At 46.9% G+C, this 21,484-nt stretch overlaps 7 protein-coding genes across 7 annotated transcripts; 4 read left to right on the top strand and 3 right to left on the bottom strand.

Moving 5' to 3' along the window:
- Positions 1-104: 104 nt before the first annotated feature.
- Positions 105-2,037, bottom strand: V865_006842 (uncharacterized protein; the record flags this gene model as incomplete). Its single annotated transcript, XM_066230599.1, has 4 exons — positions 105-542; positions 601-915; positions 965-1,610; positions 1,664-2,037. 4 exons carry the CDS (start codon positions 2,035-2,037, stop codon positions 105-107), a joined length of 1,773 nt encoding a protein of 590 aa, XP_066086696.1.
- A 956-nt stretch (positions 2,038-2,993) lies between these two features.
- Positions 2,994-7,450, top strand: V865_006841 (uncharacterized protein; the record flags this gene model as incomplete). Its single annotated transcript, XM_066230598.1, has 5 exons — positions 2,994-3,357; positions 3,400-5,787; positions 5,861-6,734; positions 6,776-7,370; positions 7,433-7,450. The coding sequence occupies 5 exons, from the start codon at positions 2,994-2,996 to the stop codon at positions 7,448-7,450; spliced, it is 4,239 nt and encodes a 1,412-aa protein (XP_066086695.1).
- A 458-nt stretch (positions 7,451-7,908) lies between these two features.
- Positions 7,909-11,937, top strand: V865_006840 (uncharacterized protein; the record flags this gene model as incomplete). Its single annotated transcript, XM_066230597.1, has 11 exons — positions 7,909-8,028; positions 8,080-8,674; positions 8,732-9,579; positions 9,730-9,861; positions 9,923-10,564; positions 10,612-11,224; positions 11,274-11,312; positions 11,364-11,438; positions 11,493-11,612; positions 11,669-11,829; positions 11,887-11,937. The coding sequence occupies 11 exons, from the start codon at positions 7,909-7,911 to the stop codon at positions 11,935-11,937; spliced, it is 3,396 nt and encodes a 1,131-aa protein (XP_066086694.1).
- Positions 11,938-13,334: 1,397 nt separating this feature from the next.
- Positions 13,335-14,900, bottom strand: V865_006839 (uncharacterized protein; the record flags this gene model as incomplete). Its single annotated transcript, XM_066230596.1, has 7 exons — positions 13,335-13,610; positions 13,664-13,754; positions 13,841-14,114; positions 14,168-14,224; positions 14,353-14,550; positions 14,597-14,725; positions 14,774-14,900. The coding sequence occupies 7 exons, from the start codon at positions 14,898-14,900 to the stop codon at positions 13,335-13,337; spliced, it is 1,152 nt and encodes a 383-aa protein (XP_066086693.1).
- A 1,171-nt stretch (positions 14,901-16,071) lies between these two features.
- V865_006838 (potassium uptake protein) lies at positions 16,072-18,585 on the top strand (the record flags this gene model as incomplete). Its single annotated transcript, XM_066230595.1, has 4 exons — positions 16,072-16,296; positions 16,354-16,614; positions 16,665-18,252; positions 18,323-18,585. The coding sequence occupies 4 exons, from the start codon at positions 16,072-16,074 to the stop codon at positions 18,583-18,585; spliced, it is 2,337 nt and encodes a 778-aa protein (XP_066086692.1).
- A 102-nt stretch (positions 18,586-18,687) lies between these two features.
- V865_006837 (uncharacterized protein) lies at positions 18,688-19,527 on the top strand (the record flags this gene model as incomplete). Its single annotated transcript, XM_066230594.1, has 5 exons — positions 18,688-18,712; positions 18,809-18,893; positions 18,972-19,043; positions 19,105-19,167; positions 19,230-19,527. The coding sequence occupies 5 exons, from the start codon at positions 18,688-18,690 to the stop codon at positions 19,525-19,527; spliced, it is 543 nt and encodes a 180-aa protein (XP_066086691.1).
- A 161-nt stretch (positions 19,528-19,688) lies between these two features.
- On the bottom strand, positions 19,689-21,425 carry V865_006836 (uncharacterized protein; the record flags this gene model as incomplete). The annotated part of the gene is made up of 10 exons (XM_066230593.1): positions 19,689-19,925; positions 19,983-20,207; positions 20,261-20,397; positions 20,455-20,511; positions 20,564-20,620; positions 20,676-20,702; positions 20,762-21,020; positions 21,079-21,130; positions 21,190-21,220; positions 21,275-21,425. 10 exons carry the CDS (start codon positions 21,423-21,425, stop codon positions 19,689-19,691), a joined length of 1,233 nt encoding a protein of 410 aa, XP_066086690.1.
- Between the last annotated feature and the right edge of the window lie 59 nt (positions 21,426-21,484).

The following is a 21,484-nucleotide window of genomic DNA, read 5'->3' as shown; positions in this document are numbered from 1 at the left end:
ATCATGAGACCTTTATGACATGTAACGAGATATACATGCGACAGAGTCGATATTTCTAAACACAGGATACAACGAATTTAGAGATACAAACTACTTATCTTTGCTTACAACCAAGAGGCGAATCGCCAGAAAATGGGAATATGAGATACAGTTGTTTTTATCATAGCCCGAACATCAAACACCAGGTTACCTCCTACCACCTTCAAATTCCAATCTGGAATGTATTTCCTTCCGGGAATCCATCGTAGAATTTGAGCATCCCCCCAGGAAAGTGCTAATTCCACTCGATAAGCCGTGAGCTGAGGGAGTGGATTGGCCGGATGATTCATTGATGCATATAACGATATCTGACGAGTACGATCTGGCACCGATGGACTATCCGTATTATATGTTTGAGATCCTTCTCGTACTTTGTAAGGTACTAAGGGGAGCGGAGGATCTACCCCGATCGACTTTGAAGCCTGGTCGTCTGGCTGAGGCGGCGGGGACGTAGGTGACTCAAGATCTGCTTCGGAAAATTGGGTTGACACCACCTCGTGAAGCTATATGCAACCTATCAGCTATACTGTATCCATCTGCCAGCTTGAAAGGCATACTCACAGTAGGGATATTCTCATCTGTTGGAAGTCCTTTGTCGTTGTTCATTTCTTTAACAGGTTCATTTTCTGCGCCGTTATCTGACAAGATCGTCGAATCATGCAATACTCGTTCTGCAATATCGGGAGTTGCCACACGGAATGGATCGTCGACTGACCTGGTGATATCTTCCTCTGTAGGTATCGAGAGATCCGCTACTACATGACGGTCAGATGTCTTTGAGCTGAGTGTGGCTACGTCTGAGACGTCCGAGGTTAACAGTGGATGGAAAGGTTCAGGATCATCCACATCCACCTCTTCTTCTTCCTGTCCGATTGGCTATGTGAAGAAGGTCAGAAACGAGCGACACTTTAAACCAAGCACTCACCGAATCCTCTTCCACTTCATTCAGTATTTGTGTCTCTTCGAGTGATGAAGGGGGTAAAGGGATCTCGCTGTACGAGGTAGGGTGATTCGCCGGACGACCATCATTACCCTTCATCGAGATCAGTTTATCATCCTGATTTTTGTGAATTGGACGTCCAATGGGTTGACCTAGATCGAGCATATGGGCGTGATGCTGTATATGTTGGAGACTCGCCACTGAAGCGGTTCGTTCACCATCATGATTTGCACTGGTGGGAGGCGATCGGGGATGATGGTGAATTGCCATACTGTGACTTGAAGCTTGCGCGGGAGGCGGGAGGAAAGCCAGACCTCGACCGGATGTACGTCTGACTACGGTGGGTTGATGTAGCCTAGGCAAGGATTTGGAGAACGATGTGTTATTATCGTAATTTGACGATGAAGAGCTGAAACCACTTTGATATGATTTGGGTGAACCTGGAGCATCCAAAGTAGGTGTTCTGATATTCGTGATATCGCTTGCCGTTCGTACGTGACCTTGATACATGACTGGAGGTTTTGTGGGGGTCCCCTGATCTCTTGTAGGTGTAGAGGGTGCGATAGCAGATAGAATGGATGTTGCTCCAAGTGGTGGAGATGCGGACGAGGTAGTCGAGGATTCCGAGTCCCTGTAAGGCGAGTTAGCCTTTGCCTTTTGTTGGGGTAGAACAAACAGACTCACCTCCTTTGAAGGCTCGATTGTACGCTTGTCGGCCTTCCTTGCCCTGCTTGGCTAGTTGATGGAGATGATTCACTCTCGTAGCGTCGACGAGCAGGAGAATCGCGATCGAAGAACGGCGAATCGTTCACGTTATTGTGCGATGGAGATCTTGGTATGATTGAACTGACTCTGGGAGGGGTTGAGGGAAGACCCTCGACATCGAGGTTACTTGACGATGCGACTGTGCCTACTGGGGGTGCACCAAAGAGCAAAGAAGGAGGACGAGAAGCCGAATGACGATTTTCCCTAGGGGGTGAAGGTGAGAATGGGCGATCGGGATGAGGAGGGAGGTGAACGTTGTCTTTGCGTGCGGGTCTCGTGGTTGAGCTTGGCATGACTAAAATGACGAGAGGAATGGGTAAGTGTATGATGAGGTGATAATGGAGATCACCGGCGGAAGGATCGCTGGTGAAGGGTGGAATGTTGACTAGAAATGGGATGATAAGATGAGGTTATGTGATGTACGTTGTGTGTTGTACGTTGCCCATGAATGCAGATATACATGACTTGGGTTACTACCTAACGATGACACAGTGGGGCACCACAGGTCAGAAACAAAGCAGTGCATGCCTAAATCTTGCTTGATAGATGACGTCGGTGTCAGGTGGCACGTGCCTTTTTCTTCTTTCTCCCTTTTCTTTTCTTTTCTTTTGGTTTTATTTGTGTTGTATTTGGATTTGGATTTTGGATTACCCTTTTTTAACAGTACTAGTGTAGTATGCGAATCAATGAGACACCCTGCTGCGCTTTCTTCATTCTCTGGTCTAATCAATCAACTATCATCTATATCACCATCCTGTAAATCACATAGCATTCCAGCCTACAACCTCCAACCTACTACTCCTTCAGGCTGATACTCAATACTCGGTACCCATGAGCACATAATCATACCACGGACAGACCAACATCACGACTATTCAGCCCCTCTCTTTTCATACCGCATCTCATCTTTTCATCCTTCGCGTTTTTCCTCTGTTTCATTCCCAATACTCATCACCCTCGATCGCGTTATATCATAGTTCATTCATCAACATCATAGCATCAACCTCTCATTGCTCATTCGTTGCGATACCACGCACTGTCGGCTGATTCAGCAAGGGATTATAGATAGGGTATTGGGCGTAGTCACAGGTGAGTTTGTCTGTTGATCTCACACACTCACCAAATACCACAAACAATCTCATCCTTTGTCACCGCCACTGACTTGGCTTGGAACCAACAGAAATCGTTCAACTCATTCCACCCTTTCTTCTCAACGGACATGTCTATCTGATCATAACATCTCACCAATATGTCACGACCCAATCCCAATCAGAATGTATCCTTCAAGGATGACGTACACCCTTCCCGTCGCGGTCAAAGAGAAGATCAGCCTCCTCGACCTCCCGCTAAAAATTTACCTTCCAAGAATTCATTGACCACCACAGTCTCCGTATCTTCCTCCGGTTACAACGCCGACGCCTTAGGATATGACAATGATGGTTATGTCGATGCAGGAGCTCAGAATATGCAAGGGTTTTCCGCTTCCAATGGTGCAGATATGAGGAGGAAAAAGAGTCTGGTTAGACCAGAGAGGGAAAGAATTGATCCCGGTCATCGACTTTGGCATTATCGAGAACATGCAACAGAAGATCAGGTGGATGTGCAGCCAAGTTGTGAGTTATATCTCGTATAAACAGCATTGCTGATGTTCGTAGCCACCGGTAACCAACCGTACAATCGAGGTGCCAACCTTCGTCGAGGCAAATCGCTTCTCGCTCGAGATACTGATGAAACCGATCATCAATCCGGACTGAATATCTTCAAGCGAGGAGCAACCATCAGGCGAAGAGCGTCACAAGCCACTCCTCGACAACCTCCATCAGGAGCCCAATCCAATCGAGCTGGTGCTGGCTCCAATCGAGAATCGGAAGAAAAGCTTGGATGTTTGGGGAATTTCGCACCTGGTCCTAAGGATGCTTGGATGGTCTACTGCTACCTTCTCACGTTCCTCGTTCCTGGTTTCGTCCTTCGCAATGTCTTTGGCAAGCGTACACCTGAAGCACAGCGTGCGTGGAGGGAGAAGATGGGTATCGTTGGCATCGTTGCCTCTCTGATGGCAATTGTCGGTTTCGTCACCTTCGGTTTCACTCAAACAGTGTGTGGCAATCAGGCATTACGAATCGCCGGTGGAAAAGCGGACAACGCATCTCTTATCATCAATGGGTACGATTACGACCTCGGCAACTGGAAACATCCAGCCGCCGGTACAACCTTTAACGGTTCGACAAGTCCGCTTTATATGGACCAGTACATGGCTGGAGGTAAAGATGTCAGTTTCATGTTTCAAAATGTCAATCGTCACTGTTTGGGAGTTATCACACCCGCCAGTGGAACTGGAATTCAGTATTCAGGAGATCAAATGGTTTGGTACTTCCCTTGTAACATACGTGATCAAAACGGCACATCTGCAGCGAATCTTACTGGATACACGGATGCCACCAACTGTCACACTTCGAACAAAGCGAGGACCGAATTCGAGGCTATGGTCCCTACTGCCGAGATATACTACACATGGGACAGAGTTCAAGATGAGTCCAGGAATCTTGCCGTTTACAGATCCGCCGTTATCGACATGAATCTCTTGCAATGGCTTGCCACCAGTCAGGTCAGCTACCCCTCGTTCTTCGACACCATCAAGGAGAGAAACGAGACTTTTGCCGGTAAAGATATCACCGCATTCGTACAGCGAAACGGGCTCGAGCAGTACGCACAATGTTTGACCGACGTGATCCAGGTCGGTTTTGTAGATAGTATCTCAATCGGTTGTGTCGCCTCCGATATCGTATTATATGTCTCTCTAGTCTTCATTTTAGGTGCCGTGATGATCAAGTTTGGTATGGCGGTGGTATTTGGATGGTTCTTGAGTTGGAGATTAGGCAACTTTGAAGGAGAGAGTTATCAACAGAGGATGAAGAGAGCGGCAGAAATAGAAAATTGGACGGACGATATCTATAAAGCCGCACCTGGTTATCTTCGACCGAACGCAGCAAACCGAAGTGGTTCCGGTGGTAATTCCAGGAAAACAGTATTCCTTCCGACAACCTCGAGATTCAGTAAAGCTGAGCCAATGCTTGTCTCTTCTTCTCGTCCATCCACCACCTACGGCGGCCTCGGCGAATCTAGACGACAGGCTGCTAGTGTATATGGTGGAAAACTTGCACCTGGAATGCAGACAACTCCACCAGGGTCCCCCATGTTGCGAAATTCGCGAAGTTCAACCTCTTTGCCCTTTAGGGACGATTCGCATCAATCTCTTTCGGATCAATCTATGAATAACAATCCTACAAACTGCCCATTCCCTCTCGGCAATGTCGTACCTCAACCTGCTCCCGATTTCGAACCATTCAGATTCCCTCTGGTTCACTCAATTTGTCTAGTCACCGCATATTCAGAATCGATCGAAGGTCTACGAACTACTCTAGATTCCCTGGCCACCACGGATTATCCCAACTCTCACAAACTTATCCTTGTTATCTGTGATGGAATGGTCAGAGGTTCTGGCTCGAAACAGTATACGCCTGACATTGTGCTAGGCATGATGAAAGAACTTGTGGTATCAGCAGAAGAGGTGGAAGCTCATTCCTATGTCGCCATCGCAGATGGTCATAAACGACACAACATGGCCAAGGTATATTCTGGTTTCTACGATTACGATTCAGAGACGGTCGAACCTTCCAAACAACAGAGAGTACCCATGGTCTTAGTCGCTAAAACCGGTAACCCCCTCGAAGCAAACGATGCTAAGCCCGGGAACAGAGGAAAGCGAGATTCTCAAATCGTATTGATGAGTTTCCTACAGAAAGTCATGTTTGATGAACGGATGACTACCTTCGAATACGAATTCTTCAACTCTATCTGGCGATGTACCGGTATTCCCCCTGACAGATATGAGACTGTCCTGTGTGTAGATGCCGATACCAAAGTTTTCCCCGATTCCCTCACTCGAATGAACGCATGTATGGTGAACGATCACGAGATTATGGGGTTGTGTGGAGAGACCAAGATCGCGAATAAGTCAGAAACCTGGGTGACAATGATTCAAGGTGAGTTTATAACTGTCCGAGCATCGCTGACAATTAGTATTCGAATATTACATCTCCCATCACCTTACGAAAGCTTTCGAATCCGTCTTCGGTGGTGTCACCTGTCTTCCCGGTTGTTTCAGTATGTACCGGATCAAGGCTCCAAAAGGTGATCGAGGTTATTGGGTTCCTATCCTGGCCAATCCCGATATCTGTGAACATTATTCCGAGAACGTCGTCGATACGTTGCACAAGAAGAACTTGCTACTGCTGGGTGAAGATCGATACTTGTCAACACTCATGCTGAAGACTTTCCCCAAGAGAAAGATGATTTTCTGTCCTCAAGCTGTCTGTAAGACTATCGTTCCGGACACTTTCAGAATCCTGTTGTCTCAACGTCGACGATGGATCAATTCGACTGTTCACAATCTTTTCGAATTGATGTTGGTGCGAGATCTATGCGGTACTTTCTGCTTTTCAATGCAGTTTGTCGTTTTCATGGATCTTATCGGAACTTTGGTCTTACCAGCAGCCATCAGTTTCACCCTTTACATCATTGTCATCGCCATCATTCCCGAATCGGTAACTCACATGCCTCGACCGACAGTCTCACTTATTCTCCTTGCCTTCATCTTGGGTCTACCTGGTGTGTTGATCGTCATCACCTCAAGAAAGGTTGCATATGTTGGATGGATGATGATGTACCTTATCTCACTGCCTATTTGGAATCTGGTTCTTCCTGGTTACGCCTACTGGCATATGGACGATTTCTCCTGGGGTGAGACCAGGAAGGTCGTGGGAGAAACGAAAGAGGTCTCTCACGGAGACAAGGAAGGAACATTCGATTCTAGTCACATTGTCATGAAGCGATGGGTCGAATATGAAAGGGAAAGACGCTGGAGAAACGGAACGGAATCGAGGGATTCTCAATATTATGATGTGGTGCAAAGAGCAAGCTCTCCTAAAGGGTGAGTTGCAGTTTTTCCTCGAGTCGAGCTGACTTTGATAGCCCTCAATCCAACAGGTACTCGGTCGTCTCAACCAGTGAAACCTCCTACAGCGGATTTGGTGGAACTGCGGAGGGCAATCCTCTATTCAGACAATCTCAGAGTTTCCAATCCATGAGTCAAATGATCCCCAATACCGAAGGCAGCACTGCTAGCATGTCACAACTGGCCTTGCCACCTGCAAGAGGTGCTTCTTTAGGACGAGACCATTCGTCTGGATCTGCGGAATCGAGTGGTTCTAACACTCTTGAAAGAGCCAACAGCGATGATCCCAGCTACGGTCATGGATACCAGGCGTATCCAAACGAGTCGTACCAGGATGATGCCGAACAACCCATCTTACCTTCGAACTATCTTCCTCATGCTTCTTCCCCGGACACTGCTAATTTCTCGAACGTTGTCTACGCTGAACCCGAACGTACTCGCCGACCTTCACAACGTGGAGTCTCACTTGTTGACACTGGTCCAGTCCGTCAAGTGGCTCCTCATGATCCTGTTCGACGAGTATCTAGACATCAGAGAAGAAGCTCATCAAGAAATCAACTCGTCAGCCCCATTTCTTCTACGGGCGGTCACGGAAACCTCCCACCAGGAGCTGTAAGTTGACTTTGTCCCTTTCAATGAGCACCGTAAAGACCTTGCTGACATGCTGTTGGCAGGCACCTCCTTCATACTAAATCAATAAATCACTTCACTTGAATATCACCTTTTTCTTTCGGACAATATGGACGTTTGCTGTGTAACGAGATATATATAAAGCCATATGATACCCTCTGATCATGACACGTAATTTATGATATATCCCTTTCGTCTTTTTCCTTTTTCTACTTGTCTATATCTTCACTTTATGCATACACGATTGAGATGTCCCCAGATGCATTTGAAATTCGAGCAGGTGGAATCTGTTACGTAACTTGTTATACCTTGACGTGGCTTTTTGGGTGAGACTGATTCTGTAGTTGCACGTGGATGAGTGGCGAAAGTGATAACACCTCATCTAATCATAACATCCACATGCATACGTTCATATGTTCATACATTTATAACATCTTATCCAACGACATCAAAAGGGACATAGACCGTCCTACTCTTCACCTGTCAGTCCCATCTTCTCCCTCCTGGCTCAACCGACGTCATGTCCACCGATAAAGAACTCTACAAGCTGGAGCTCTTGTCTCTTGTTTCTCGCGTATCTCAAGAGCTCTTCAATCACACCAAATTGCAGGACAAGAAACTCGCTGAATTCGTGATAGCTGTAAGTTCATACTCATTCAGACTCTCGCTGATATCGTAGCTTCATGAACAGAGCAAGACTCCGGAAGCCTTTCAGACCAAACTTGGCGAAATAGGTGCCGACTTCCCAGAATGGTTCGTCAAAAATCTAGACCGACTCATCGTTACCATGCATCCCAAGTATAAACGCAAGGCAGCCAAGGCCAAAGCTGCTGCCGCCAATGGTAAATCAGGAAGTAAACCCGCCATATTAGATGAGCAGAAAGCAATGCAGTCCAGGAAATTTCCAGGTCTGTCAATGCCGGATCAGGATTGGACATCAGCGGACAAATACCTTGAGACTAGACAAACGAAGGAACCGTCAGAAGAGAAACTTCCAGAATCATTGACGGTCGACGATACATTAGCTCAGCTTTCGGAAGTAGCATCTAGGAGGAACAGACCATCGGCAGATGATTGGATGGATGGAGAGCCCTCGTCGAAACGTCCTCGTCATATGGATAATGGAAGGGATAATGGTTACGGTGGAAGGGTATCTGAACAATCTCGAGGTCGACCTGGTTTAGATGAGCGACCAGTGTTGTACAAGATATACAATGGTAGTGTGTCCAACGTTCGTGATTTTGGAGCGTTCGTATCTTTAGAAGGTGTTCAGGGAAGGACTGAAGGTGAGTATTTATTAGTCATTATTGCTCACGACCACTCAGCTGATACACTGTCCGTAGGGTTGATCCACGTTTCCGCCATCACCAGTGGCCGTGTCACTTCGGCTAGTGAATTCCTCAAGCGTGGACAAAGAGTCAAGGTCAAAGTGATGTCCATAGCTGGAACCAAGATAGGATTGAGCATGAGAGATGTTGACCAAAATACTGGTGCCGACTTATCCCCTCACCTCCGAGTCAAAACACCTCAAGAACTCGCAGAAGAAGAGCGTCGTGCAGCCACCAAGAACCTCACAGGCAGCAATTCCACCCCGCTGATTCACGTCGATGAACGAAAGGGATCGAGTGCGAAACGTCTATCTTCCCCTGAACGTTTCGAGATCAAACAACTTATTGCCAGTGGTGTAGTAGATGCTGCAGACTACCCAGACCTTGATGAAGATCTCAACCCATCTGCATCAAATCCTGAGATCGAAGAAGATATCGACATCGAAGTCAACGAAGTTGAACCTACCTTCCTTTCTGGTCAAACGAAAGTCACCCTAGAGCTCTCACCTGTCAAGATCATCAAAGCACCTGATGGATCGATGAACCGAGCGGCTCTGGCGGGAGCATCTCTGGCCAAAGAACGACGTGACCTCAAACGTCTAGAAGCGAATGAGGAGGCAGATTCGGAATCCAGAGAAATCAATCAACCATGGCTGGATCCTATGGCCAACCAAAACGAACGACAATTCGCTTCGGACATCAAGGGCAACCTTCTCGGTCAAAAAGCTGCTCAATTGCCCGCTTGGAAAGCCGCCAACAAAGTCGTCTCTTACGGAAAGATCACATCACTTAGTATACAAGAACAACGAAAGAGTCTTCCGATATATAAGTTGCGAGATCAATTGGTCCAAGCTATTAGAGATGTAAGTCCTCATTACACTTGAACCCGCTGACTCCTGTAGAATCAAATCTTAGTCGTCGTCGGTGATACCGGATCTGGAAAAACAACACAAATGGCACAGTATCTTGCTGAAGAAGGCTTTTTAGAGCATGGTCGTCTCGGTTGTACTCAGCCTCGTAAAGTTGCTGCTGTTTCCGTTGCGAAGCGTGTGTCAGAGGAAGTCGGATGTAGGCTCGGTGCCGAAGTCGGATACACTATCCGTTTCGAAGACATGACCAGTCCTGAGACTAAGATCAAGTATATGGTAAGTCCAAACCTTTTCGACGTTTTGACATGGAGACAAACATGCAGCTGACCCTTCGTAGACCGACGGTATGCTGCTCCGAGAACTTCTAGTCGATCCCGATTGTTCCAAATACTCCGTATTGATGTTGGACGAAGCGCACGAGAGGACTATAGCCACCGACGTCCTCTTCGGTCTTCTCAAGAAAGCTTGTAAACGTCGACCTGATCTCAAATTGATCTGTACATCTGCGACGCTCGATGCTGCCAAATTCGCCACGTATTTCTGGGAATGTCCAATTTTCACCATTCCTGGTCGTACTTTCCCAGTCGAAACTCTTTACACCAAAGAACCCGAACCCGACTATCTCGAAGCATCACTTATCACGATATTGCAGATCCATCTCATGGAGCCTGCAGGGGATATACTGTTGTTCCTTACGGGTCAAGAGGAGATCGACACAGCATGCGAAGTGTTGTATGAACGAGTGAAAGCGCTTGGTCCTCAAGTACCGGAGCTCATTATTCTTCCTGTCTACGCTGCCCTTCCATCCGAGATGCAATCTCGTATATTCGAACCTCCCCCTCCTGGCGCGCGTAAAGTCGTCATCGCCACCAACATCGCCGAGACAAGTATTACAATCGACGGTATATACTATGTCATAGATCCCGGATTTGCCAAGCAGAACGCTTATGACCCTAAGCTGGGTATGGACTCGTTGATTGTAACTGTAAGTCGAATTGGTATATGGAAAACGCTGACCTATTCCAGCCAATCTCCCAAGCTCAAGCTCGACAGAGATCCGGTCGTGCTGGTCGTACGGGTCCCGGTAAATGCTATAGACTATACACCGAAATCGCTTATCGAAACGAAATGCTTCCCAATCCTATCCCCGAAATTCAACGTACCAATTTGGCATCCACGATCCTCACTCTCAAAGCTATGGGAATCAATGATCTCATCAACTTCGATTTCATGGATCCTCCTCCAGCTGCCACCATGTTGACTGCCCTTGAACAACTGTATGCGCTGGGAGCTCTCGATGATGAAGGGCTTCTTACCCGAATCGGCAGAAAGATGGCGGATTTCCCGCTTGATCCTCCCCTATCCAAAATGCTTATCAAGTCTGTCGATTATGGATGTTCTGAAGAAGCTCTTACCATCGTAGCGATGCTTCAAGCTGGTGGACAAGTGTATTATCGACCCAAAGACAAACAAGCTCAAGCCGATGCTAAGAAAGCGAAATTCCATCAGCCTGAAGGAGATTTGCTTACTCTTCTCGCTGTTTACAATGGATGGAAGGCTTCCAAGTTCAGTAATCCTTGGTGCTTTGAGAATTTCATCCAAACCAGAGCAATGAAGACTGCTCAGGATGTCAGAAAACGTAAGTGAATTTGTATAGCTTGGTCATAGATATCGCTGACATTTCACAGAGTTGATCGGTATCATGGATCGATACAAGCATGATCTAGGTGAGTAGCATGAAGTCAGAATCAGCAATGGGTAAAGCTGACTTCTCTCAGTCTCCTGCGGTACCAACTATAATCGAGTCAGAATGGCCATTTGTTCTGGGTTCTTCCGTAATGCAGCAAAGAAAGGTATGTAATCCGCTCTTTCATCTAGATCCTTTTTGCTGACTTTTGTCGCTACAGATCCTACGGAAGGTTACAAAACCCTGGTGGAAGGAACTCCCGTCAGCATACATCCTTCCAGTGCCTTGTTCCAGCGGCCACCGGAATGGTGTGTGTACTATGAGTTGGTGCTCACTGCGAGTAAGTAGCTTATTCTCTCTTTCACTCTTGATCATTTTGCTGACGTGGTTCAACAGAGGAATACATGCATCAAGTCACAGTGATTGAACCGAAATGGTTGTCTGAGGTGGCACCTACCTTCTTCCGAGTAGCTGATCAGAACAAGATCAGTAAGAGGAAGGCATCTGAGAAGATTGAGCCTCTGTTCGATAGGTTCGCTACCAACAAGGACGACTGGGTGAGTTTGAAATTGTCTTCTCGCTCATTTCAAATCTATGTGCTGACTTCCTCGCAGCGACTCAGCAAACAGAAGAGGGCTACTCGGTCGTCGCAAACATTCGGTTAGGCACCGGTGGTCAAATCGTAAAATTCATTTGTCAACCTCCGTACTCTGCATCGCTTTGGCTGTACTTAACATCTTCTTCCTATGTTATAACCTCACCACCTTCTGGGATCACCCGTCTCCACATAGTCGGCCGTGAACCTTTGCATTTTGACAGGCCAGCCTTTCCGTCGTGGCTTTCTTCTTATCATAATCGTACTTTGTATAAAACCCCAATGATGCATATAAATATATATATATATGGATATACTGACTCCTAAGTACCTCTTGTGCTCGTTACCCTCAGGTGGTAAGCTGGCTGGAGCAAGGGGCGATCACCGCCCCGGTATCACTTAGATGCATTCTAATCAGTCGCATGACGATACTGGAATAGGGCTGCCTCGTTGTCTTCTGCTCAATGATGGACGGACAATGCTGATCATCTGTATTTTCAACGCACAGTATCAGTCGTGGTTGATCGTAAACCGAAGAATCACTGCGTGTCATTGCTTCTGATCTTGTGAATCCTTCTGAACACACAAACATTACTTCATCATTTCAAATCCAATTGTCACTCCGACCCTCCTGCGCCCTGTCAGTTCTAACAACAAACTTCAAGGAGGATTGAGATGCGGGAGAACGCTATATCGCTGGCAAATTTAGAAGAGTTCAGAAGACATGCTGCTTGAAGAATTTCAAGAAAACCGGGAAGGTCTCTGGAATAAATACGAAAAAAACAAACAAAAAGATCTTCGCTAAGGTTGGTGCTACATACAAGTGTGAATCACCACACTATGTGAAATCACTTAAAAGACTGCAAGAAGAAGAAGATCTGAAGAATGTTCTTGGAAATGTACTCATACACTCATGCTACTCCTGTCTTTTTAGTTGACTCATAACTCGGTGTCAAATTGGGTAAAAGATCAGTTATCCCGCCAAATCCTGACTGAGATTGACCAAGCAATATCACCTAGAGTCTTCAGAGTAGCTGATCTATAACCACCTACAGTGACATGTACTGGGACCACCATTTCATTGAGGCTAAGTCACACTCAAGACCAGAGAGTAACACTGGGTCTGACACGATAATCCAAACTTGCCCAAACGAAGTTGCTCGCGCTGGTGCGGTCACTTTTCAATCACCGTCTCCTTCTGTCTTGACCGATCTATCTTTTGAGAGGTGCGTAGCCTGATTGCAAAATGGAGTCGACAAATTATAATTATCATGTCATATTTGAGCGAGAGCTACAGAGTACCAGATCGCCATGTGATCACGATGGTCACAATTGACATATGTAGTTGAACTTTTTATATCCTTGTTAAATCCCCGACTCAGATCGACGTTATTATATCACCTTATTTATTTCGTTTTTGACGATCGAACGCTCCTCTCTCTCACATTGAGAGCTTCGCGATATATTCTACCCAAGCCACAGATAAGCCGAAGGCATGTACGTTTCTCCAACCTCGGCTACTAATTCTAGCGTCCCATTAAGCTTGTCTCTCTTGAAGACGAAAGTGTTGTCCGTCCTCAAACCCCCAGCAACAATATAATCTTGTCCTCCAACCGACGCGGTCATGCCAGCTGGCGAAAGCTCCATAGCTCGAATCTGTCGAGCCCCGTATGCCATGGCGGATTGTATACGAGTGATTGTACCGTTGGTACCAATGGACCACACAGCAATGGTATCAGAGGCCTGAGAAAATCATCGATGAGCGACTGGGCCGTAAACTCAAATAGAAAACTCACGTCACCAGAGTCAATAAGCGCAGCTGCAGTCAAATTTCGGTTGGAAGCATAGAGGAAACGACCATCGTTACTGACATGTACTTCTGCTGCACTAATGTTGAGGGAGAAGGTTGCATTACCCGGGTAGATTGGTTGACTAGTCAAAGTCAGCGATTGTACGCCCAAGTCACAACTCACTCGTCTTGGATCTGAGTCAACTCCCCGGTCGCTTGGTCGACCTGGTAGGGCCTAACATTGACTGCCAGCTCGTGCAGAACGTACATGTACTGTCCGCTCGACGTAAAGGTTAGATGGCGAGGACCAGAACCCAAAGGTTGCTGATAGCTCGTCAGATTCGAAAGGCTATCATTGGCTCCAATCTTGTAAACGTGAATCTTGTCCTCTCCCAGATCGGGCAAATAGAACACAGACAAGAACGGATGCGTAACAATCATGTGAGGGTGCGAAGTTGCTATCAATCGGTCTCGATCAGTATTGATAACGACAATAGCCTTCCGAATTCACCTTGAGATGTATTGTCATTGCCGGCAACACCAATTTGCCCCTGTACTGGTGTGTAGCCTGGGAAGTCGAGCAGCCCCTTGTTGGTCTGCGGACCGAATTTACCGGTTTGAGGATTGAATGAGAAAGTGGACGCACTTTGTCCAAAGTCTGCAGACCTCAGCTGACGTACTATCAGGTGAACTCACAATTCGCTACTCCAGCAGTTTTCCCACTCGGGAAGAATGCACAATGTGCAGCCGCAACACTATAATCTGGAACAGGATAACCACCGGTATCGACCGAGTCGATATACTTCATTTCACCTGTCTTCGAGTCCAGGGAGTACGATGTGAGATAGCCTGGGGCGTTTGGTACCGCATGATCGTTGCACCCAATGACAATATCTGATAATCTAATCAGCGACGAAATTCAAATTCAATCTGCACTCACTCGAATTTATAGGGTGACGACTCAACCATGCCTTGAGGTTGCCATCCGAAGTGTTGTAACGAGCTGCAACTATCAGTGTATTGGGCTCCACGAAAGGGTTGAATTCCAGAACGGCATAAGTAGAGTTATCTGATAGGTCATCAGCATTGAGCATTGTCGCGAGTGAATTTTACTTACATCCGCCTTGAATGATTCTGATTGGGGTGAATGCCACGCCGTTGTTGTTGCGCAAGTCTATCGATGATGCCGCAGCTCGCCCGAAGACCGAAGCGGCGATGAGGGTGGTAGAGGCAGATATTCTCATTGTCAGATGCTACCTTGATGGGGCCCGAAGAGCTCAAGTAGACTCTCTCGCTGAGCCCCATATATAGGATTGAACTTCATGGTCAAAGGGCAGCCAAAAGTGCTCGCTTCGGTTCGGCAAGAAGCGGGAATCCGCGGCTGACAAGATCAGGCCCCGCTTGATCGCGGGGAGCTTAGTGTCGTCATGCGGGCTGAATAACTCTTTCAGCCTTACTGAATCGAGTATGTTCCTGGTAAGATGATGTTATCTCTATTCCTCCACGACCCCGAATTGGAGATTCTCCACCGGGTTCTCAGACTTGCTATGAGGAAGAATATGTGGGGGAGGAGCATAAACAGGGGACGAGGAATTGGTGTTCCGGACACTGATACTAGCCAAAAAAGTAGCACGCATCGGCATACTTAACATTTAATCTTACCTACAGTGCTTCTTTCTACCAATCCACTTTCAACCCTAGTTGTGACACTTGCAGACTAGACGCAGTCTGTCCAGGCATACTGGTAGATAAATATGAGGGAGGAAAAACCCAGTATACATGGGGTAGGGAAATGTATGTCGGCTACATCCACGACCAGTATTCAGTTTACGTAAACATCTGGACTATGTCGACAACAACATCGTTGGTACGAGAGAAGAGATGGTGGGATAAAGAGGGATCGTCGGGGCTTTGGTAGATGTCATTCGACTCGTTTCATTCAACGCTTACTGTACGATTTAGATTTTCTTTCAGAACAGGGACATTTATGTACCCTCGATAAGATGGGTCTTATTAATAAGATCGCTTTATCAGTAATTGCGGGAATTATCTTGGTTGGTCAAGAAATCGCTCAAAGCAGCAAAATCGCGCAAGGTAGAACATTGACAGGACTATCGTTTTAATCCACATGAAATGGGATCTTTTTTGAGCGATCATCCATCTCCATCAATTCAAATGCCGGATCTTGCATCGAAAATCCCTCAACGACCAGGTTGATGTCGCAAGTAATTTGCATCGTACAGAAAATCACGCAGAACTGACAGCTACAGGTAGACGTTAGGCCTTGGGGAAAAAAAGCAACAACAAGGACGGATCGTTTGTGTATTAATAGCTGAATATGATACTGATTCCCTCTCCCTGATCCACCGCATCTGATATTCTGCTGTACTTCGAGTCTCAAAGCCTCTTTTGGAAATGACCTCAAAGCTAGTCAACGACAGCGATGCTAGTATCGTTTTCGATGAGAATGGCCATCCATCAATACCTATGAATCCCTCGGGTAGCAGTCAAGGCGACGATGGGTTTGTTAATATACGCGCTTGCTCCATTTCAAGAAGACGATCGGTTCTAGCCATTGAGCCTGGTTTAGCAGACGAAGACCCCGGTTTGAGACGACCTGGTGATTACCGTTCGGCCCAAGTGAGTTCCCGAAATTGACCTTACCATAAATACCATACTGATGCTTTTTACCCATAGCAATTTACCGGATGGTCGCTTGCAAAGTTATCGTTTCTGTCGCTGGGGGTCATCTACGGTGACATCGGTACCAGTCCTCTTTACGTGTTTTCGTCAACATTCGTTGAACCACCTACCCGCCAAGACCTAGTTGGAGTGTTGTCGTTAGTACTCTGGTCACTCATCTTTATGGTTACCATTAAATACGTGATTATTATCCTTCACGCAGACAACGATGGAGAAGGAGGGACTTTTAGCACTTATTCACTGCTATCTCGATATGTGAGTACCTACGAAGCCTTGAACACCGCATTATGCTCATTCGCGCATAGCTCAATATCGCTAAACGCGATCCTCGAGAGGCGTCCCTAATGGAAATGAAGAGGACGGCGACTGTCGATCTCGAAGGTTCTGGTAGACAACTGCGCCGAGGAATCGAGTCTAGTAGATTCATCAAAACGTCCTTGAAAGTCATTGGGGTGTTCGCTGTTACCATGGTCCTTGCCGATGGAGTCTTAACACCAGCTCAGTCAGTACTTGGAGCCATTCAGGGAATTGAAGTCGCTGCGCCGTCAATCTCAAAAAGCACCATTATCGGAGTCACGGACGCCATTCTTATCGTGCTCTACCTCATTCAACCCTTGGGCATCTCCAAAATATCCATGGTTTTCGCTCCGATAATCGCTGTCTGGTTCGCTTTCAATGCCGTCTTCGGGATTTATAATCTCGTCAAATACGATGCCACTGTTTTCAAGGCGTTTTATCCTTACTACGCCTTCGACTATCTCATCCGTCACAAAGAAGAAGGGTGGAGACACCTGGGTGGTGTTCTCCTGGCATTTACTGGTGTAGAAGCACTTTTTGCGGACTTGGGAGCATTTAGTCGAAAAGCTATACAGCTCAGCTGGCTTGGATATGTGCTCCCTTGCCTGGTTCTAGGTTACGTTGGTCAAGCAGCTTTCATTAGTGCTCACCCCGAAGCTTACTCGAATCCATTCTTCAACGCTGCCCCTCCAGGAACACTTTATCCTGCTCTTGTCATTGCCATCCTCGCTGCCATCGTAGCGTCACAAGCGATTATCACCGCGAGTTTCCAATTGTTGGCTCAGGTGATGAAATTCTCTTATTTCCCCCAACTGAAGGTCGTCCACACGTCTAAAATCTATCACGGCCAACTCTATGTTCCTCTAGCCAATTGGTTGTTGATGATAGGCACAGTGCTCGTAGCGTCGATATACAACAATACGACTAGCTTGGGCAACGCCTATGGTGTTTGTGTGATGTTCGTCACCTTTTTCGACACCCTTATGGTGACCTTGGTGTCCATCTTTGTATGGCGATTCAATCCATTTCTCGTTGCCTTCCCTTGGATGATTTTTACTCTTCTCGACGCAACTTTCTTATCCTCGGCTCTCACCAAAGTCCCCGATGGAGCCTGGTTCACATTGACTCTCGCCGCTGCCTTGGCTTGCGTTTTCCTGCTATGGAGGTTTGGAAAAGAACGACAATGGCTTGCTGAGGCCAAAGACCGTTTCCCAACCTCCCATTTCATCGCCAGGTCGTCGGATGGACATTTACGATTAACCGATGCGTATTCCGGTGTCCCGCTCAGTACAATCCAAGGTCTCGGAATCTTTTTCGATAAAGCTGGAGAGACAACACCAATTGTCTTCAGTCAATTTGTTACCAAATTGACATCGATACCCGAAGCGATCGTCTTCTTTCACCTTCGGCCACTTGACCGGCCAACAGTCTCACCAGGGGATCGCTATACCGTATCTCGTCTGGGGATTCCAAATTGCTATCGGTTAGTCGTGCGATACGGCTTCAACGACGAAGTTGTCACACCTGACTTGGCCATCATCATATTCAAGCAGATCCGCTCATTCCTGATTAAACAGACTACGGATAATAGTAACGGTACGTGACATGTAGACGGTGGACTTGATGACGTGACTGATAGTCCTTCTCCTCATCTTCTGATTCCCAGCCGTTCCCAGTTCGAACTTGACATCAAGCAAAGACGATCAACAGATCAAAGATGAGATCGCGCGTCTTGATCGCGCATTAGCATACAAAGTGTTGTTCATCACAGGCAAAGGGCAAATGAAAATTGGGCACAATGGGAACTGGCTGAGGAAGCTGCTGCTATGGGCGTTCTTGTGGATTAGAGACAATACCAGGAATCGGATTGCCAGTCTTCAGCTGCCGGTTGAAGAGATCGTTGAGGTTGGCTTCTTAAAGGAGATTTGAGGTGGTGACTAATTGCTGCACATATGCGGCGTCAAAGACCTGGGTCGGGGCCAGGATGCACAAGGTATACGTGTATATATACATATGCATTCATTGTTTTACATGTTTCCGCTGCGTCCCGTCTTTCGTAACTCATCAGCAGGAGTCGCCACTAAGCATCACCAAAACCTAAATGTACACCTGACTATTATATTATTGCACTGGTAATCGCCGCCAACTTCAGGTCATCATGTGATCGACAATGCACTGCGAGACCCTTATAGGCGAAAGGCCAATCTGGCTTTCTGGACCTTCACTATCCCCGCTCTGTCACTATATCTCATTGCACCTGTTCTTCCTTCATCATCTTGATTGTTCGAAATGCTGATGTTGTATGGTCCCAATAGTCCGATGTTAATCTGGGTGATGATCAACTTGCACTGGTTTGGAACGAAACCTGCTTCTCTGCGACTAGACCAGTGAGTGGTGTGTTGCGAGCTGTCTTCGGCATATGCTGACCATCCTTCATCTGTGTCACAGCGGATCAACTCCGGGTAGATTCGTCCGCGCTCGGTTCCCTCATTTGATTTATGCCACAATGTCGTCAGTACAACTCACAGAACTGTAAAATCCAACTGCATCGGCTGATATCGAGAGTGATATAGCTGGGCGTCCCAGACACTTGTTTATTGGGTACTTGGTCAATTTGCTTCAGATGTGACGACAAACGCGGGAACCGGAGGTGTTTTTAGATCATGGGAGACCCTAGGACAAGCCGTGTCGTATGGTATCAATGCCCACTCAGGTAACAAATACGTGCCATTTGGTATCTACTTCGGCTCATACGTCATCTCGATGCCCTTGTTCTGGATGGTGATTCAGACCCTTCCCACCGAAACCAAAAGCCCCAACATCCAAGATGAGAATGGTCAGATCATTGAAATACCAGAGCCAACAAAGTAGTATATGTGCTGGAGCGCATTGAAGAGAACCTTCAGACCGACTTGAGACCCATGCTATCATGTAACTTGGTAATCACAGGATTTGGGTTCATGCCCGACATCCAGCCTTAGAACATAGAGTTTATAATCATAAAATGCATTGAAGTTATCGAGGCTGATAATTTATGATTTCTTGCTTTCTGCCTTCTCATATCTTAGCCATTCGCCCAACGCCATAATCGGAAGTGCTTGACCGAAACCGACCGTGATCTTGATCATGTCCTTATAAAAGTCAGGATCGTCGCTGATTGGTGTGCCTTTTGATACGTTCTGCACTTCACCATTCGGTTTGACTTGAGCGATGCAAGCCTTGAGTCCGGACAAGGCGGTGGGTAAGTATCTGGCTTCTTCCAACAATCCCTATTTGCGTTGGTGTTAGATATCGCGCTCGGTGACAACCAGGCACTTCCAACTTACAGTCCGAACACCTATGAAGATACCAGCCACAAAACCGGCACTGGCACTGGTCTCGACGTAGCTCGTCTCGTCCAGCGGTAACGTTCTCCACAGTCCGGTCTCATCATCCTGTAGCTTGACGAGAGCATCCAGTTGTCGATGGAGGATTGATTTCAGAACTCTGTAAACTGAGTCAGATGGGGAAAGTTGTATCATGTCGAGGAATATAGGAATTGCGATGGTGATCTGCTCAAAGGCTGACGTCAACTTGTACCCAGGCAACGAGAAGCAAGACATACCCAGCAATTACCTCGCGCCCAAGCTATATGCCCCCAATCGTGGCCTCCTCCTTGACCGTCAAATTCGAACCCGTGATTCCATAAGCCGGTAGTTGCATCCATCAAATACTGTGCGTGTTGAATGAATTGATATTTGGCTGAGCGCGCATGTGGGTCAGTCTTTCACCGGAGTATTGCAAGGAAACATGACTCACCCTCTTCTATATACTGGGGTCTGTTCAGGAGCTTCCCTATCTTCGCTAGTGGCAGTACTGTTTGATGGGCATCAGCAATGAGTGAGAAAACATGATACATAGCACAAACCTGTCATCATGAGCGTATCGTCCCAAACTTGGTTCTTGTTCTCCAGTCGGAAAGTGACTTCAGTAGCTGGGTCAGATTGTGACTACCACGGATATTACGGAACAGTGCTCACTGTGCTGGAATATACCCTGTTCAGTCCCTGCTCTGATGTGTTAGCGACAATCATTCGACTATAATGAGATTCAAGGCAAGACCCACTGGGACAGTCGTGATAAGCCCATTCGGCCCATTCGTCTATCCATGCTTCATATAGTTTCTTTTCTTCAGGTGTGAAGATTCCCCCCCGCTCATACTCCACTTCCATCAACGATGCGAGAGTCAGCAAGACAGCCATGCTGTTAATGTTCTTGGTAGTTCCGCCTTCCTCCGCTCTAGCAGTATACCAATCTTTGAGAATCGTCAACGTCTTAGCACCTTCCGGTGATGAAGGGTCTTGTGAGATCTTCAGGTTGTAGTACTATCATGAGGCGTCATTAGCGTAAGTCGATGGGAGTATATAGACGAGAGAAGCTAACGTTGAATAGGCCATACAACCCGATTGCTTGTTGCCATTCCCAGAAGTTCCAGCTTTCTCCCGGGGTCAGCTTGACCCACATCTCCTGAGTATCGAGATATATATAACTCACCTAGTACTGTCTATGACCCTTCCATCCTCGACTTCATTAGGAGGTATCAGCGCAACTCGGCACGTGAATGCAGACAGATACTCACTAGTATATTTGTGGATACCTTCTTTGTCCTCGAGTTCTACCAAAGCTTTGGTGATTCTGGCAACCAGTTCATCGACATTCTCTTCCTTCACCTCGTATGATCGGTAATCGAACATAGGAGCAGAGTACTCAGGCTTGATATTAGCGGACATTGCGGATTATCCGATATAGGGGGAACAACGCCGAAGCCGATAGCTGTGACAATTGGTGG

The sequence above is a fragment of the Kwoniella europaea genome, chromosome 2, assembly GCF_036810445.1.
Source record: "Kwoniella europaea PYCC6329 chromosome 2, complete sequence".
Taxonomy (NCBI): Eukaryota; Fungi; Basidiomycota; class Tremellomycetes; order Tremellales; family Cryptococcaceae; genus Kwoniella; species Kwoniella europaea.
Note: the sequence above shows the minus strand (reverse complement) of the source record. Positions and strands in the feature narration are given on the sequence as shown.